Source organism: Pelophylax lessonae, assembly GCF_965119305.1.
Source record: "Pelophylax lessonae genome assembly, chromosome: 7".
Classification (NCBI taxonomy): domain Eukaryota; kingdom Metazoa; phylum Chordata; class Amphibia; order Anura; family Ranidae; genus Pelophylax; species Pelophylax lessonae.
In genome coordinates this window covers 26,708,651-26,722,482 of record NC_138774.1, presented here as the reverse complement: position 1 = coordinate 26,722,482, position 13,832 = coordinate 26,708,651, and the positions used below count along the sequence as shown (strand labels likewise).

At 44.0% G+C, this 13,832-nt stretch overlaps 1 protein-coding gene across 1 annotated transcript in view; it reads right to left on the bottom strand.

The window, feature by feature from the left end:
- Nucleotides 1-871: 871 nt before the first annotated feature.
- LOC309560643 (protocadherin-20-like) overlaps nucleotides 872-13,832 on the bottom strand; it is a 29,481-nt gene continuing 16,520 nt past the window's right edge. Inside the window, exon 2 of the mRNA XM_082264264.1 lies at nucleotides 872-3,545. Within this exon, the coding sequence (XP_082120390.1) occupies nucleotides 942-3,545 (2,604 nt within the window). The 3' untranslated portion in view covers nucleotides 872-941. The remainder of the gene's footprint in view (nucleotides 3,546-13,832) is intronic.

Below are 13,832 nucleotides of genomic sequence, written 5' to 3'. Positions count from 1 at the left end.
AATCCTGAATCTATGGAAAGATAGCAACAATTTGGTCGGGATCTGCCCACAACCCTGGACCGGCACTGTGACGGATCACCCTGTCCCTGGATTGTAAACCCCTTCGTGTCATTTTCCTATGAGTTTGGGACATTGCCTTTTATTTCATTTTTTGTTCCCTTTATTCATCTTCTGAACAGCTGAAGATGGCATGCCTCATGGCATTGAGTTAATGTAATGCTATAGCCCTTCTCCCCCATCCCCCCCCTCCCCCCTCCTGTTTCTTTGTCTAATTGTGTGGATTCATGACACAGACAATGGTCTGGACTGGAGACATCTCTCCGCAGGGGGTGTGTATTAAGACTGCCTGTTTCAATGTACAAATTTTCCGTTCCCATTGGCTGGTCCATGTCCCCTTCCCCCCCTTTGGCAAGGCTAAGGGGAGTTTCCCTAACTGTGTGTAAAACTGTATGTCTTGGAATTTAATAAACAGTTCTTGCTTAGACTCACAACATAGAGTGTCATCTCATGTTTGTGGGAGAAGGCTATACTAGCTCTATCTCACTTCGGCTTGGATCGCTAAATCCCTAGCTCTGGTAAGAGCAGTTCCTGCTTCACTCTAAAGCACTAGGGGGGAAGAGAACATCTCTGGCGGCGAAACCCCTCTTTCCATCGGGGCGTCCGCTACAGGCACCTGACAGTCACCAGATCTTTGCTCACGGAGCTCTGAGAACCAAGCGATCAACGGTCTTTGATCGCTTCGTCCTCAGTCTTAGACCCAGCGAGGGACAGATGCAGCATCCACCTAGGTGTGTATGATTCTTAAAAACTCTTACTTCTCTTTTAAATAATAGTAATAATTTATATACAGAATTATTAATAAGCCCTGAGATAGAGCAAAAAATGTATGATTTTACAACAAATCAAATTTTCAGTGGTATGCCCCAACGTATTGACTGGGTTTACTGATGTGTCAAAGGGGTTTCAGAGGATTTGCAGTACTTGACCTCGTCCCAGTCTTTGGCACAGTAATCGGCATTTATTTGTAATGGAACTTGTACATCTGGGCTTTGCTTCTTTCTAGAGTTTTTCCTCCTTGAATAAAGAAACAGAAAGGTTCCCATCATACAGCATATGACAGAGACTGAAACAATGGCAAGGGCAATCGGGGCTGTCAGAGACCAGGAGAACATGGCCCTAGTTTGGGGGTTCTGTGGACATGGACTCAGCAAGATGACTTGGCTCTCTTGGGTAATGACTGTCTTACTCATGATCAAGGATTCAAGGTAGGTCCGGTTACTTATGCTTTGGTTGAGAAGAATGTTGACCCGCACAATAGTTGAAAGCGCTTCAGGAAAGCCTTGGTCACTGGCCTTCACCAGGAGTTGATAAAGGCCACACTGATGATCGCTGATACTTTCTTTTAATGTAATGTTACCTGAATGCATGTCAACTTTAAAGAGATCGGTACTAGGGCTCATTTCACCAAACTCACTGTAGGTTATGGCGCCATTCATGCCAGTGTCATAATCCACAGCATGAACTTTGGTAACTGGAGATCCTTTTGATGTATCTGGAGGTACCAACACATAGGAGAAGTTTGACTCTGGGAGAACTATTAAAGGAGCATTATCATTTACATCCAGTAAAAAGATGAGAACTTTGGCCCTGGAGGACAAAGATGGACTCCCTTTGTCTTTGGCTTCCACCCAAAGCTCATACATCCTTTCCCTTTCATAGTCAAAAGAACCTTGAGATCTGAGGATGGTATCATGATTGAATGAAAAAAGCGAGGTTTTATTCAGTAAAGAGACAGAAAAGTCGCCATTAAGTCCACTATCCACATCAGTTACATTTATAATGCCAACATTTCCTCCTCGGGGAAGATTTTCGGGGATATAAAATGTAAACTCCTTGGAAGAAAAAACTGGAGGGTTGTCATTTTGATCCAGTATGTTGACAACAATTAGGCAAGAATCATTCCTTGATGGTAAACCATGGTCTTTAACTATGATCGGAACAGAATATGAAGGCTCTTTTTCTCTGTCGAAAGGCACCAAAGCTTTTAGGACTCCATTTGAGCCGTTTATTGAAAACACATTGGATTCCTCATCTTCCAAATAATAACTCAGTTCTCCATTTGGTCCACTGTCACCATCGGAAGCGGAGACCCTCAGTAATGTTACTCCTGGTGGATTATTTTCCGCAACAGATATTTCTAGACGATTTTGTGAAAATTTGGGAGGGTTGTCATTTACATCCTCAATAAGCACCGTGAGATTTTCACGGTATGTAACAGATTCATCGAAAGTTGAATGACCAACAATGTGGATGTCAAAACGATTCTCTGACTCAAAATCCACCAGAGTGGAGGTCAATAGCAGGTAGGTGTTAGGAGAAGAATCAGAAGGTTTTAAAAGGAAAGGTGAAGGTCCGGTAATGGACAGAGGTCTCTTGATGCTGTCGTCGGGATCTGTGACCTCTAAGATGGCAATAATTGAACCTGGCAGGATGTCTTCCTTAATATAGACACCATCTTCATGCTGAGAACCTATAAAGCGGAATTCCATTTTAGGCTCTTGTTTTTTAATTTCCAGTTGTACCATGACTGTTGCCATTGCTGGTGCACAACCATACCCAAAGGCTAATACAGTAAGCTTATATTGGCTTATCTGATCAGGTAAAGACTCAGACAAGGTTATTGTACCACTTGCACTATCTAGATGGAAAAGATTCCGGATGGACTCAGAAACTCTGTAGCTATAATGGTACTGAATGACGCTATTTTCACCTATGTCTTTGTCAATGGCTGTAAGCTGTGCCACAGTGGTGCCAATAGTTGCATCCCTGGGAAGATGTACAGATATGTTGTTTGCAAGGAAAAAGGGGCAGTTATCATTCACATCGGTTACCTTTACGACAAAAGTAGTAGTTCCAGATAATGGTGGTTTTCCTCTATCGACAGCAATTAAAGTCATTCGATGCTCACTTTGTGATTCTCTATCAAGAGATTTCATTAGAACCAAGGATATCAGCTCAGATCGATAATCCAAAGAAAAAATGTCACCTGGGCTCACCAAAAGATATAAGAGTGCTCCATTTTCTTGGATATCTGGGTCTTTGGCCAAGTGGTCAACATGAAATTTGGTCCCTATGGTTGTGTCCTCTGGAATGGAGATAGTGTAGGTCTGTTCTAAAAAATAAGGGGCATTATCATTGATATCCAGGATAAAGAGTTTCACTTTGGAAAACTCTGCATATTCTTGGGATGAAGTAAATATATCCAGCGTTATGGAACATTGGTCCAGGGTTTCCAAAGGGCATAACGATTCTCTGTCGAGTTTGTTGGATGTTGTGTATAAATCTCCGGTCTGGGCGTCCAAGTCAAAATAGTTTGTATGTGCCAAGAGTTTAAATCGCATTGCCATAGGGGATATAATACTCTCTCGTACATTTCCAATAAAAGTTCCCTCTTCTTGCTCCTCGTGTGTGTGGAATATAAGCTCTGCTGTAAGTCCAGGAAAGTCCAGGATGCTCAGAGCAATGGTAAGAAGCGAGAAGTAATTCTGAAAAGTGAAAAAGGGATATATGAGTTAGCTTGTCGAAAGGTAGCTGCAATCCTTTCCTTTTTATTTCCACTTTTAGAAAGTACAGAAAATATTATTTATTACAGGTTATTATATGGCACCGTCAATTTTTACACATATATATCATACATTCACTTCAGTCCCTGTCCCTTACAATCTAAGGCCCCTAACACACATTCATACATACACATACTAGAGCAATGTTTCTCAACACTAGTCCTCCCAACAGGTCATGTTTTCAGGCTTCCCATTATTTTGCAGAGGTGATTTGATCACTTTCACTGCCTTAGTAATTACCACAGCCATTTCATCTGGGGGAAATTCTGAAAACATGAGCTGGAGTCGAGAAACATTGTACTAGAGCCAATTAACCACTTTACCACCGGAGGATTTTCCTGCTTTACGTCCAGGCCACTTTTTGCAACTTGGCACTGCGCGAATTTAACTGACAATTGCGCGGTCATGCAACGCCGTACCCAATGGAAATTTACGTCCTTTTTTTCCAACAAACAGAGCTTTCTTTTAGTGGTATTTGATCACCTCTGCGCTTTTCATTTTTTGCGATATTAATAAAAAAAGAGCGAAAATTTTGCGAAAAAATTGACATTTTCTACTTTGACAGTTAAAAATATCCAATATATTCAATTTTTGTCATATATTTAGGCCAAAATGTATTTAGCTACATGTCTTTGACAAAAAAATTCTCAATGAGCGTATTTTTAACCGCTTTAAGACTGGAAGATTTTACCCCATTCCTGACCAGGCTATATTTTGCGATTCGGCACTGCGTTATTTTAACGGACAATTGCGCGGTCGTGCGACGTTGTACCCAAATTAAATTTATGTCCTTTTTTTCCCCACAAATAGAGCCTTCTTTTGGTGGTAATTGATCACCTGTGCGATTTTTAATTTTTGAAAAAAAGAGCGACAATTGTGAAAAAAAAACGATATTTTTTACATTCTGATATATAACATTCCCAAAAAAAATTTAAAAATCTAATTTTTTTTAACATTTTAGACCAATTTGTATTCTGCTACATATTTTTGGTAATAAAAAAAATCGCAATAATCGTATTTTGATGGGAAAGCGTATACGGGAAAGATTTATGTCATTTTTATTGTTTTTTTTTTATTAGTAATGGCAGTGATCTGCGATTTTTAGCGGGACTGCGACATTGCGGCGGACAGATCGGACCCCTAATTGACATTTTTGACACTTTTGGGGGACCAGTGACATTTCTACAGTAATCAGTGCTAAAAATATGCACTGTCACTGTAATAATGACACTGGCAGGGAAGGGGTTAACACAGTGGGTGATCAAGGGGTTAAATGTGTGCCTAGGGGAGTGTTTCTAACTGTATGGGGGTTGGGCTGTTAAAATGATCACAGAGACCTGTGATCCTATATAGAAGGATCACAGGCGCTCTGTGATCATTCCAGAGAGAAGAACGGTCAGCTGTGTTTACAACAGCTGCCCGTCCTTCTCTCTTAGTGGGGAGCGATCGTGGGTGCCTGGCGGCAATCGGACCTGCCGGCCCCATGCATCGGAGTCCCTGCTGCCGAGTGGGGACGGGAGCACGCCGCCGATGGGGCGCGCTCGCCCCCTAGCTGCAGGCGCGCGACCGACCTAGGGCTACGCCGGTTCGCGCAGGAGGGCTAGCCTGGCGCAATATATCTATAAGTGGTTAAAGGAGCACCAGAGCAAAAGATAAAAGAGTCCAAATTATTTTTTGGTATTGTACTAAAAGACAGCCAATGGGACTTATTTAATAAATAACAACCTCGAGTGGGACCCCTTAATACGTTTACCACCTTTGAATCTTTATTCGTCGACCTTCCAGAATCTAGGCATCTGTTGTCACAAATGTATAGACTCGTCCTTAGCGCCAGTCTTCCTCAGTTCCCTACTTTGTTAGGGAATGGGAGAGGGAAATAGGTCAAGACTTTACCCCGCCACAGATTTAGAGACTGATTAGATTGACTCACTCCACCTCCATAAGCTTCGTATACAAGAAATGTCATACAAATTCCTCCCCAGGTGGTACCGGAACCCTGTCCGACTAGCATAGATGTATCCAATGGTAGATGCTGTGGGGCTGTGATAGTCTAGGCACGTTCCTCCATCTGTGGTGGTCTTGTCCCAAGATTAAACCATTTCGGGAGGCTATCACCCCATGGATCAAACAGACGACTCTCAGACCTATAGAGTTTTCCCCTTTACATTTTCTTTTCCATGGGGTTCCCTCCCCTTTAAAACTTTATAAAAAAAAAGTGTAACACCTCATCTATTGAATGCAGCCAAATCATTAATTCCCAGATTTTAGAAACAATCCAACAATCCTACTCTGCTAGACTGGAAAAGGGGTGTTGATGCAATCATGGAAGCTGAACGGTGGGTTCACACTGTCAAAGACCAGCAAGATATGTTTAAAGATATGGTCAGGTTGGATGACCTGAGATTTCCACAGATTAACCACTTCTAGACCAGAAGGTTTTCCCCCTTAATGACCAGGCCATTTTTTGTGATTCGGCACTGCGTTACTTTAACTGACAATTGGGCGGTCGTGCGACGCTGTACCCTGATGTCCTTTTTTCCCAACAAATAGAGCTTTCTTTTGGTGGTATTTCATCACCTGTGCGATTTTTGTTTTTTTGCGCTATAACCAAAAAAAGAGCGAGAATTTTGAAAAAAAAAAAAAAAACAATATTTTTTACTTTCTGCTATATAACATTCCCAATAATAAAAAAAAATTAAAAATCTAATTTTTTCATCCATTTTAGCCAATTTGAAGTCTGCTACATATTTTTGGTAAACAAAATCACAATAAGGGTATATTGATTGGTTTGCGCAAAAGTTATCGTGTCTATAAACTAGGGGAAAGATTTATATCATTTTTATTTATTTTATTTTTTTACTAGTAATGGTGGGGATCAGCGATTTTTAACGGGACTGCGACATTGCGGCGGACAGATCGGACCCCTAACTATCATTTTTGACACTTTTGGGGGGACCAATGACATTACTACAGTAATCAGTGCTAAATATATGCATTGTTACTGTAATAATGACACTGGCAGGGAAGGGGTTAATACCAGATGTGATCAAAGGGTTCAATGTGAGCCTAGGGGGTGTTTTCTGTAAAGTAAAAGGCAGTTTGGGACTTTAAATGTGACACAAGCCAGGTAAAGTACTGCGTCCCCATCCCTGAGATGGAAATTAAGGAAAAAAAGATTGGGACTTTAAATGAGGTGCGTGAGAACAACTGGCCCTAAGTAAACAATAATAGGGGCTGTTTTCTAACTGTGAGGAGGATGGGGCTTTTGGAATCAACACAGAGTCCTGTGATTCTAAATAGGAGGAACACAGGAGCTCTGTGTTGATTTCTGAGAGAACAATGGTCTGCTGTGTTTACATCAGCAGACCGCCATTCTGTCTTTACAGGGAGCGATCGCGGGTGCCCGGCGGCAATCACGGTCGCCGGCCCCGTGCATCAGCTTTCCCTGTGGTGAATGGGGGCAGATGTGCACCGATGGCGGCGCGCACGCACCCCCAGGATGGCTCCCGCATACCGCCGCACAGGTAAGGTGGTTCGCGGGAACCTGCCACCGTAGGCTGTAGGCAGCCGCTGTGGCTGGTTGGAAAGTGGTTAAAATACCATCACTGTACAGCACCAAAGTGACCCTCGAGCTGCTACATGTCCTCCCCACAGGTGCACCTGCTACTCGTAAACTGGATCCAAGTGATCTATTCTGTTTTTTATATTTCCCCCAATTAGAATTGTTTCCCCTTCCTTCCACTTTTTTTTCTTTTTTTCTCTTTTCTTATCACCCATGGTGTGTAAGGTAATTTGAAGAAGTTAGTGCTGTGTTTACAATTCATACGTCTTGGGCAGGTGTGGATACACTTGTGGGCGCTCTTCTCATGGGATGTCCCGTGGGCCCTCCTCTGTCCTGGCACACCCATGTTGAGGATGGTGCGGGGTCGGGTGGAGCATCAGTGCTCTCCTTTGTTGGGTGCCCTTTGTTTATCCCTACTGCTTAGGCTTCCCCTGGTTGCATACTGCATTTGATGAACTTGTCACCAGCACGTCACCTCAATATTGAATGTATTTCCATTTTCTGTTACACATCCATGGCTGACCTGTCTTACTTTGTTCTTTACTTTACTATTTGCACTTTCTTGTATTGGTTGTACGCAATTGGTAAAATTTTAAGAAAAACTTTATTATAAAAAAAAAAAAAGACAGCCAACGTGTTTTGGGGGTAAAAGGAACCCCCCCTTTCAGCAGGGCTTCAGTTAAAAGTGAGAACTTTGAATGCCAGTTCACACTAGTGCGATGCCAGACATCGCATGTGATTCACAACGCATTGCTGTGCAGATCACATGCGATGTCTGTGCGATGCGATTTCAGCCATACAAAATGTATGCAAAGAAAAAAGTGACATTTAGGGATGGAGGTGTGTCATTGGCAGTACTAAACCTGTTTTTATCATTTTTGCATACAAAATGTATGGCTGAAATCGCATTGCATTCGCACCAAAATGGTGCAGGACCCTTGGAGGTGTGTTTGGGGTCGTTGTGTTGGAATACTGCCCTGCAGACAAGTCTCCGAAGGGAGGGGATCATGCTCTGCTTCAGTATGTCACAGTACATGTTGGCATTCATGGTTCCATCAATGAACTGTAGCTCCCCAGTGCCGGCAGCACTCATGCAGCCCCAGACCATGACAATCCCACCGCCATGCTTGACTGTAGGCAAGGCACACTTGTCTTTGTACTCCTCACCTGGTTGCCGCCACACACGCATGACACCATCTGAACCTAATAAGTTTATCTTGGTCCCATCAGACCACAGGACATGGTTCCAGTAATCCATGTCCTTAGTCTGCTTGTCTTCAGCAAAATGTTTGTGGGCTTTCTTATGCATCATCTTTAGAAGAGGATTCCTTCTGGGATGACAGCCATGCAGACCAATTTGATGCAGTGTGCGGCGTGTGGTCTGAGCACTGACAGGCTGACCCCCCACCCCTTCAACCTCTGCAGCAATGCTGGCAGCACTCATATGTCTATTTCCCAAAGACAACCTCTGGATATGACGCTGAGCACGTGCACTCAACTTCTTTGGTCGACCATGGCGAGGCCTGTTCTGAGTGGAACCTGTCCAGTTAAACCTCTGTATGGTCTTGGCCACTGTGCTGCAGCTCAGTTTCAGGGTCTTGGCAATCTTCTTATAGCCTAGGCAATCTTTATAAAAAAAAAAGACAGCCAACATGTATTCGGGGTAAAAGGACACCCCCCTTTTCATCAGGGCTTCAGTTAAAAGGGAGAACCTTGAGTGCTAGTTCACACTAGTGCGATGCCAGACATTGCATGTGATTCGTACCGCATTGCTGTGCAGATCACATGCAATGGCTGAAATCGCATTGCATTTGCACCAAAATGGTGCAGGACCCTTTTTTGGTTTGCTCTGGAATTAGATATCATGGATGTTCACACCTATGCAATCCAATACCTGCACCATTTCACAGTTCGCACTGCGATCTGCGAACCAATCTGGGGGTGTCATTAACTTTACATTGACACCCCCAGCGATTTGCAGATCTCAGTGTAAACCATTGTGCAATTCGGGTTCGGCACGTGAACCGGCACCGATTTACAGGGTTTCCCCGCATCGCACCAGTGTGAACCGGGACTGAATGGACCCAAAATAAGGCTTTCCTTTGTGAGGTATCTGTGTAGGGAAGCTAATTACTGGATAGGAGGAATTACCGGCCAGCAGTATATGCATGAGCAATCAAGATAAGAAGGTATTTTATTCAACATTACCAACTATGTGACTCTTGCACCATTTGCTTTGGTGTCATTTTGATGCTTGTTGTAGTCCAGGCTGTTTTACAACCACGGCTCCCTCCATAGATACAGTGTATAAGTAAGTGTAGGCAAAAAGAGGTTGATTTACTCAAACTGGAGAATGCAAAATGTGGTGCAGATCTGCATATAAACCAATCAGCTTCCAGTTCCTTACCTACACTACCTCTAACTTCCCTGGTACCCCAGGTTTTGTACCAGGGAAGTTAGAGGTAGTGTAGGTAAGGAAGAGCAGGCCGTTAACATTATCCCCATAGAGTAGTGGGTAATAATGTCCGACAGGATTGGGGATGCCACTCAGTGCACTTCTTGCGGCATGTATGCGTTCCTTGATGAAACAATCGAGGACGAATACTGCTGTGCAAGATGTGAGCGACTTGTTGCTCTGGAAGCCCACATCGTGGATCTAGAGAGCACAGTGACAAGACTGCGTGGCATCTACAACCTGGAAAGGAGCTTGGACTTTACCCATCAGGCGCTGGCAGGGGTCAGCATAGAGGAGAAAGGAATAGAGGAGACGCAAGCAGCAGAGGTACGCAGCTGGGTGACTGTTAGGAATGTTAGGGGGAGGAGAGTCAGGGAGGCCAGTCCTGAGTTGGTACACCCTAACATGTTTGCCGAGTTGCAGGTTGAGGGGGATATCAACTCAGGGGTGGCAGAGCTGGAGCATGCACCCTCCCCCAGCTGCCAGGGGAGGGACGGCTCCAGGAAGAAGGGGGGCCGTAACTCAGGAAAGGTTAGAAAGGTTGTGGTAGTTGGGGACTCAATTATCAAGAGGACAGAGAGGGCAATCTGTAAAAAAGATCTCGTGAACCGAACAGTTTGTTGTTTACCGGGCGCCCGAGTTCGGCACATCGCAGATCTGGCAGACAGATTGTTGGGCGGGGCTGGGGATGACCCAGCGGTCATGGTGCACGTGGGCACTAATGACAAAGTTAAAGGTAGGTGGAGGATCCTTAAGAACGATTTCAGCGACTTAGGTAATAGATTGAGGAAAAGGACCTCCAAGGTGGTTTTCTCTGAAATACTGCCTGTACCTCGAGCCACACAGGAGAGGCAGAAGGAGCTTAGGGAAGTTAACAAGTGGCTGAGGAATTGGTGTAGGAAGGAGGGGTTTGGGTTCCTGGAGAACTGGGCTGACTTCTCAGTCGGCTACCGGCTCTTTAGTAAGGATGGGCTGCATCTTAATGGGGACGGTACAGCTCTTTTGGGGAGAAAGATGGCCACCGAGTTGGAGGGGCTTTTAAACTAGGAGACGGGGGGGAGGGCTCAGAAGTAGAATCAGTCAGGAGGGAGCAGAGGACTGAAGGCAGTTGTAGGGTCAGCAGCGACATTAGGTCAACAACATCAATTGGCGGGTCTGTGCGGGGAAAACAGCAGACCAAACAAAAATAAACATAACCGCCAATCACGTTTAACTTCCGTAAAACTAAGAGGGGTATATGCTAATGCCAGGAGCCTAGCTAATAAGATGGATGAGTTGGAAATGTTAGTACATGAGGAGGACATAGACCTTGTGGGAATAACAGAAACTTGGTTCGACCCCTCACATGACTGGCTGGCAAATATCCAAGGGTATTCTGTGTACCGGAAGGACAGGGTAGGAAAAAGAGGGGGAGGGGTATGTCTCTATGTCAAGAACAATATAAAGGTGCTAGAAAGGAGTGACATTACGGATGGGATGAGCATGGATTTAGAATCTGTGTGGGTTGAACTCGATAGGGAAGAAGATAAGGGAAAAGTAGTTGTGGGGGTTTGCTATAGGCCACCTAACCAAGGGGAGGAGGTAGAGCTGGAATTTTTAGCACTAATAGGTAAAGCGGCAAAACTGGGATCAGTCATCATATTGGGGGACTTCAATTATCCCGACATTGACTGGGAAGAGGGGACTGCACACTCGCATAAGGCCCGTCTATTCACGGAAACCTTACAGGATAACTACATGTCACAGTTGGTGGATTCCCCTACTAGAGAGAATGCAATCCTGGATCTATTGATCACTAATGACCCAGACATAATCTCGGAGGTAGGAGTCCAGGACAATCTGGGCTCTAGCGATCACAGGATGATCACATTTAGTATAAATAACAATATAAAAAGGCAAGTGGGGAACATAAGAACCCTAAACTTCAGAAGGGCAGACTTTCCAAAATTGTACTCAATGATGGAAAGGGTAAACTGGGACCAAACCCTGGGATCCCTGACCACTGAGGAAAAATGGGAATGCTTTAGGAACATATTAAGCAAAGGCATCTTGCAGTGCATTCCTATGGGGAATAAATTTAGAAGAGACAAAGCCAAACCTGGCTGGCTAAACCGTAGCGTTAAAAAACTTATTAGGGGAAAAAAATTGGCCTTCAAGAAATATAAATCAGAGGGCACAGTATCGGCCTTCCAGCAATACAAGGAGGAAAATAAGAAGTGTAAACACGAAATCAAGATGGCTAAAATCAACTTTGAGAGACAAATAGCGGAGGATAGTAAAAAAAACCCAAAGAAATTCTTTAAATATATCAACAGCAAAAAAACTAGGGCAGAGCATATTGCACACATAATTAACGATGATGGGAGGATGGTTACAGAGGACACTGAAAAAGCAACCGTGCTGAATGCTTTTTTCTCGTCAGTCTTTACGCAGGAAAAGGAGGGGTACACTGACCATGACTGTATGGTTAGTAGTAATACACAGGACTTGCCACTATGGCTAACAGAGGGGGAAATCAGGGAAAGACTGGATAAACTTAACACAAACAAATCACCAGGCCCGGATGGCGTACATCCGAGAGTGCTCAAGGAACTCAGTATGGTTATATCTAGACCACTGTTCCTAATCTTTGCTGACAGTATTAGGACAGGAGATGTACCAGGGGATTGGAGGAAGGCTAACGTGATTCCGATATTCAAAAAGGGCCAGAGACATATCCCGGGAAATTATAGGCCTGTCAGTTTGACATCAATAGTATGTAAACTTCTGGAGGGGATGATAAGGGACTATATCGTAGAGTATGCTAAAGACAACAACATCATCAGTAGTAACCAACACGGGTCTACAAATGGGCGTTCTTGTCAAACCAATCTCTTAGCATTCTACGAGGAAGTGAGCTGTGAGCTAGATAGGGGGAGACCAGTGGATGTGGTGTACTTGGATTTCGCTAAGGCGTTTGATACAGTTTCCCACAAGCGCTTAATTTATAAAATAAGGTCTGCAGGTATCGACAGCAGGGTTTGCTCTTGGATACGGAATTGGCTAAAAGGCCGTGTACAAAGGGTGGTAATAAACAGCGCATACTCAGACTGGGCTGAGGTAGTAAGCGGGGTGCCCCAGGGCTCAGTCCTGGGACCAACCTTGTTCAATTTATTCATAAACAGCATTGAGGACGGGATCAGTAGTTCGTTATCAATTTTTGCAGATGACACAAAATTGGCCAGGGCAATAACTGCACAGCATGAAGCAGATATCCTACAGAATGACCTGGACAAAATTACGGAGTGGGCAACGACATGGCAAATGAGGTTTAATGTGGAGAAGTGTAAGGTTTTGCACTTGGGGACCAAAAACATAAAAACACAATACATGTTAGGAGGGGAACCCTTGGGGGACTCAAAAATGGAGAAAGATCTGGGAGTCTTGGTTGATGATAGATTAGGCAACAGCATGCAATGCCAAGCGGCAGCTTCCAAAGCCAACAGAATATTAGCATGCATAAAGAAAGGGATGTATTCCAGAGATAAGACTATAATCCTTCCACTTTATAAAACTCTGGTCCGACCGCATCTGGAGTATTCTGTCCAGTTCTGGTCGCCAGTCCTCAGGAGGGATGTGTTGGAGCTGGAGAGAGTCCAGAGAAGGGCAACTAAACTAATTAGGGGATTGGAGGACCTTACCTATGAAGAGCGGCTGCAATCGCTCGATTTATTTTCCCTGGAGAAGAGACGTCTGAGAGGGGACATGATAGCAATTTATAAATATCTTAATGGGGATCTCAGCTTAGAAAAAAAGCTGTTCATTCGAAGGAATTGCATGAGGACTCGAGGACATACAATGCGATTAGAGGAGAAGCGTTTTAACCTCAGGCAACGTGGGGGGTTCTTTACTGTTAGGGCTACAAGATTGTGGAATTGTCTACCACAAGAGGTGGTTTCTGCGGGTAGTATGGTGACTTTCAAAAGACTCTTAGACTTACATCTCAAGGATCAGGAGATAAAGGGCTATGTTAGATGATTACAGTCACACACACCTACACAGGTTGAACTGGATGGACTATTGTCTTTATTCAACCTCACCTACTATGTAACTATGTAACTATGTAAAGCCTAATTGAACAAGCTTACGTTTGAAGCTGATTGGCTACCATGCATACCTCCCAACTTTTTGAGATGGAAACGAGGGACACCTA